At 35.0% G+C, this 5,319-nt stretch overlaps 1 protein-coding gene across 1 annotated transcript; it reads right to left on the bottom strand.

Annotated features, from left to right (window-relative positions):
* Nucleotides 1-3,505: 3,505 nt before the first annotated feature.
* On the bottom strand, nt 3,506-5,044 carry LOC132190956 (WAT1-related protein At2g37450-like). Its single transcript, XM_059605981.1, has 4 exons — nt 4,779-5,044; nt 4,189-4,519; nt 3,722-3,883; nt 3,506-3,535 (listed from the first exon to the last, which is right to left on the bottom strand). Exons 1-4 carry the CDS (start codon nt 5,042-5,044, stop codon nt 3,506-3,508), a joined length of 789 nt encoding a protein of 262 aa, XP_059461964.1.
* Between the last annotated feature and the right edge of the window lie 275 nt (nt 5,045-5,319).

The following is a 5,319-nucleotide window of genomic DNA, read 5'->3' as shown; positions in this document are numbered from 1 at the left end:
TATCTTGAAATTATGTGCGCTAGTTTTCAATTTTAGTGGTTTTCAATCACTAAAAAATTTAGAAAGCACACTTAAAGAGTATGATCCTTGAAAAATCCTGGTCTGATGGCACTCGCCTAAAATTGTGTCAAACTCTCAGAATCCTTATATCTGGTGTGATGGGATTGGATTGCTTTACCATTGTGGGGAAAAAAAAAAAAAAAAACCTGGACTTTGCCATGTAAGATAGGCCCCATCTGTGAGCGATCCATGCCTACAGATCACTAAGCTGGACTTGGCATGTTTAAAGTAGGCATCTGCTGTGAACATTCCTAAATACAGATTCAGTGATTGATCCCCTATGGGGGTTTTTTAACCATTGTGAGAAGGACATGAGCTGGTCTAGCCATGCTCAACGAAGAACCCATTTGTGAGTGAAAACTACGGAACATATTCTGTAGTTTTTCAACTGTACAAATTTAATTTTACTCGTTCTCATAGAAAAATTGAAATTAAATATGGACTATTGAAAAAACTGTTGTAAACCGTGATTCCTGAGTATGCAAAATACTTTGAAACATTACATTGATTTTTTTCTTTCAATTGCTTCCGCTTTGCCTTATGTAGCTTTTGTGAAATCTGTCTATCAAGCACACAAAAGAAAAAGTCCATTAACAAGAGAAAGTATGTTTATAACTTTAATTCACCCTCGAACAATCATGTCAGACCATATTGTCCATCCATTGACATCAAAATATTGGAATATGACCCCATATTCCCTAAGGCCAATAGCTTAACACGTAATATATATATATATATATATATATATATACTCTTTCAATATTTCAAAGGGTTACATAACATAACACAAAGAGATCCGCATATAGCAAGTCACACACTCACACTGACGATGTGGGTGAGGTTAGGGGTTCGAGAGTTTGCATTTGGGTGAGCAGGAGTTTAACAGAAACATAAGAAAAACATCAGAGAGATTGGGTGGTGCATTTGGATTAGTTCTATATTGTATATAGGATCTGACTCAGTAGGATTAGGTTATTTGAAATTAGGATTAGGATTAATTATGGGTTATTATCAATTTAGGTGTCATCTTATTACTGTGTTTCTATTTAAAGACCATTTGGTTGTTAATGAGATGCAACAAATTTATTTGTGAAATATGTGGTTTCTTCCACCTTGAGTGGAGTATTGTGGTGTTCTCCTACCCTAAGTAGAGTATTGTGGTGTTTCTCCTACTCTAAGCGGAGAAGTTCCAACCCTTAGAAATTCCAACCCTTAACCGAGTGGGTTTCCATCATGATCATATGGCAAATGAGAGACGGATTGTTCGGTGCCTTTGGGTTGATTTGGTAGTGCTTTGCTTTGGGTTTTGATTGGTATTTGTCGCAGAATATAGGTGGGTGTGATATTTGTGTGAAAAAAAAAAGGGGTTGCAGCTAAGGTGTTCGATAAAAGGTCGCAATTGAGTATTGGGTGGAAGAAGAATGCTGATACTATATAGAATTTCATAATAAAGTAAGAGATGAAAGTAGAAAAAGAGAGACAAATATTTTGTGGTTAGGCCAATGACTTACGTCCATAGGTAAAAGCCTGTAGAGGCTACATGTTTACAAGTGATTTGAATAAGTTTTCAAATGTAAATAAATTCTAACAAATTTCTTAATTTAAGTTAAACAAATCACCATTTATCATAAAAAATTTCTATCCTTATCATTGGTGAACTCTTTTTTGGGTAGGTAGCATTGTTGAACTCTTGCCTTCCACTTTCATGGTTGAACTAAGGGGAGAGTAAGCCGAATCATCCGCCACAGTCCTTTCCTCCTCCAGATCCTTGGCTTTTGCCCATAGAATTAGGTAAAGGCCCAATATAACAAAAACTCCTCCTATGATGCTACACAAAAAGGAAAAAAGCAAAATAAATTTAAACCAAAAAATTCTACACCTTCATTTCTTAGTCAACTCAAATTTTCAGATAGATCCATTCCTTATAGTTAGAGAAAAATGAATGGATTAATTCTTTATAGCCACATCACATTTGAGAGGACTCTAATTCTCTTTATATCATTACTTAAATAGACATACCTTCCCAAATGTGCAGAATTTCCTAGTAAAAATGTATGTAGAAGAAACGAGAAAACGACAAGAACTGGGTTAAATGTTGCTTCGAACACAACACCCTTCTTCTTAATGGCCCATGTCATCACATAATAAGATAATCCTGTTACCACAACTCCCTGCAATTCACCCGGAACTAGTTATTTAGTACATGAAAATGTGAGTAATGTTAGAAGTTCCTTTTGTGTTACTTTAAGAATGATGTGGCTGTTAAAATCACCATTGGACTTGTAATTGATTATTATTATATTTTGATCAAATGGTAATTTTAAAAGTCACCTCATTTTTACGTTAAGCTTGTTAGGTTTAAGAATTCCTCCCGATCAAGGGTCAGCAACTGCTCTTTCTCCTTATTAAAACAAGGGAAAACTTTACTTACCTCCCTAAATTGTCACTCCTTTTGCAATGTCTCCCATGAAGTTCAAAATCTCTCAATTTAACGTATCGAACTTTTAATTTTTTTCAATGCCCCTCATCCATTAGGATTTTATGTTAAATTCCAACAAAATTTCCAAAATACCCCATCCTATTTTTTAAGAAAAACATTTTTTTTTTTTGCAAAGATTGAAGTATGAATATTTTTGCAAATACTGTTAAATTCAAACTACCGCCTTAATCTTTGCACTTTTTTTTTTCCCTAAAAAAAATGGGGGTATGTTGGAAAAAGTTAACGGAATGGTGAGATTGCAAACAATTGAAAGATAGATACACTAAATTGAGAAAAATTGAACTTTAGGGAATTCATTGCAAAAGTGATGATAATTTAAGGGGGTTAAGTAAAATTTTCCCGTGAAACAACTTTGATCCTTTTTGCTATTTACTAGGGTGTGCTCTCTTTTTATTTTTCTCTCTTTCTCATTTTATAAAGAAAAAAAAAATGGTGAAAGCCACCCTACTTGGAGTTTTCGTTATCTCATAACCTCCTGTCAAGTCTCACTAACCACAAATTTTTTCACCATAAATTGTAATGAGTAATGCTACACTTCACACTCATTTATTACATTCAGTTCATATCGGCTAACGTGACTCTTCAAGTCAGCTACTTAAATACAATAAAATAAAAAAGAAAGTTACTTATAACAAGCCACGCCAGCTGATATGAAATTAGTATGAAGAGTAGCATTACTCAATTTAAATTACCGTCTAGGTTTTGTATGATTACAAAAGACCTCTTTATCGTAATAAATCTTACAAGTAAACTCATTTATGAGATATCCATAGATAGAATAAGAAATTATTGTTCACTGTCAATCGTTTCTAACTACATCTTTAATCCTAGTATTTAATTAATTTAATTTCATGATCATCTAGAACACTTTTATCAAATAATTGAATTTTTAAGAGTATAAATTTCAGTAAACTATTCCCCGAAATTACTAAACCTAGACTTACTTTAAGGAGATATCCAAATCCCTTGATACACCTAAATTACACGCAATTCAGTTTGAGGACTTCAATTGATCATCTCATGAATTATAATTAGCTCAACTAAATATCATGATTATTTAAATTTTTTTTTTTAAGAAAAATTATTATATAACGTGAAATTCATAGTTGGCTTTTAATTAGATACCAACCCTAACGTGTATATATATATATATTGGCTTACCCCAAGTAATATGGTGACCAAGACAAGCCCTCCTTCCCACTTTAGTTTCCAAGACGACGATGATATCACAAATGCAGAGACTATGGCAGTTTGGATTGTGCCAAATAAGCTCATCATTGCGGTTAAGGATAGTTCTGCTAGGTAGAACTGAAGTACACGACCCTGCAAAAATTATATCATGACAACGTTAACAACTAAACAATGTTTGGCCCAAGATAAAAATCAGCGACGACTTTGTATAGTTATCATTGATGTACATATCATCATCAACGATATCAAATTGTCATCGTTGATAACTTTGCAATAGCGACAAGAAGTTTTTTTTTTTATGTAAAGTATTTTTAGCGACAGTTTTTAATTCTATCGGCAACGACTTTACTAGTTGTCCGTCGCTATTGGGACATAAAGTCGTCGCTAAAAACCATTTTTCTTGTAGTGAGATGAAGTTGCAGAGATGTTTTTGTTACCACTAAAATATTCCAAAAGCTTGACGCAAGCAGCCCAACAATGATCATGATGCTGCCAAGGACACTATCACTTGTTCCTTTGATGTTAACCAACGTAGAGGTTAGAACTACTGGCCCCTTCCACAACACTACAGCCAATGCTCCGGCAGCCGAGAGGAGTAGACCCCATATCTTCGCCTGTCCGATGATGTTCCAAAATCTGAGATTTTCTTGGCGGAAGATGAGGGCCATTATAAATACTATGGAGGGGATCATGTTTAGCCCAATGCTTTGATAGGTCGATGCTATAAATTGCAGGGAAATTGTCAATAGCATCTGACAAAGCGTAATCCTAGAAAACAACATATAAGTTGATAAGGATTTAACAAATTGTTTCTACAAAAAGAAAAAGCTTTGCATGCACTTAACTGCAAGAATCCCAAAAGGAATGCATAGCATATTATCTTCAAGGAGAAAGGTGGCCTCCTGTTCCTGCCACCAAAGACAACTCAATGCTTATTAAAATTTGGAAATGGATCAAATTAACATAAATCTCCCATTGTCTCTCTTTCTCCTCCCAAACCGGGAGGAAAGAAAATGAAAGCACTCACTTGTCGAGGAAGAAAGCGAGAAGGGACAAGACAATGGTGGCGATGACATGCTCGTAGACAACAATGACAAGAGCACTAACGCCAGTTGAGGTAACTGATTCAACCAAAATCATGAATACTGCCAGGCAGAGTTTGTTGAAGCTCAGGAACAAGTACGGCTTGCTTTCCTCTAACCCCGACAAAAACCACCTTGTCATGTCCATTTCCTGCTCTCTAACTAACCTGTCTTCTTCTTCTTTTATGAATAGCTCGCTATCACTGTTCATGGAACAGATGGGGTGCACTTTTATCAAAGAAGGGTCTACTCCACTTGTTAGGGTAGTTGACTTTTATCAAGAGGGTATGATTTGGATGCCTCCTTGACTGCTAGACGTTTTGGAAGTTAGAACAACTACTACCCGGCACGTGTTGGGTTCGGTGCGTTAAAATATCAAAATCAATCTCGACACACCGACATAATTTTTTTTTCTTTTTCTTTTTTAAGTAAATCTTTCATACTTCCACTAAAATCAAGAAAATCATCTTGCTGATTAAGTACAAT

This window comes from Corylus avellana, chromosome ca8 (genome assembly GCF_901000735.1).
Source record: "Corylus avellana chromosome ca8, CavTom2PMs-1.0".
In the NCBI taxonomy this organism is placed as follows: Eukaryota; Viridiplantae; Streptophyta; class Magnoliopsida; order Fagales; family Betulaceae; genus Corylus; species Corylus avellana.
The sequence above is the reverse complement of the archived record's forward strand: the minus strand, read 5'-3'. Positions and strand labels throughout refer to the sequence as shown.

Coding starts and splice junctions, on each gene's coding strand:
- LOC132190956 (XM_059605981.1), bottom strand. CDS start 5,044: ATGAACAGTGATAGCGAGCTATTCATAAAAGAAGAAGAAGACAGGTTA. Junction 4,520..4,778: donor CTCGCTTTCTTCCTCGACAA/GTGAGTGCTTTC, acceptor GTTGTTTTCTAG/GATTACGCTTTGTCAGATGC. Junction 3,884..4,188: donor GCTTTTGGAATATTTTAGTG/GTAACAAAAACA, acceptor TAATTTTTGCAG/GGTCGTGTACTTCAGTTCTA.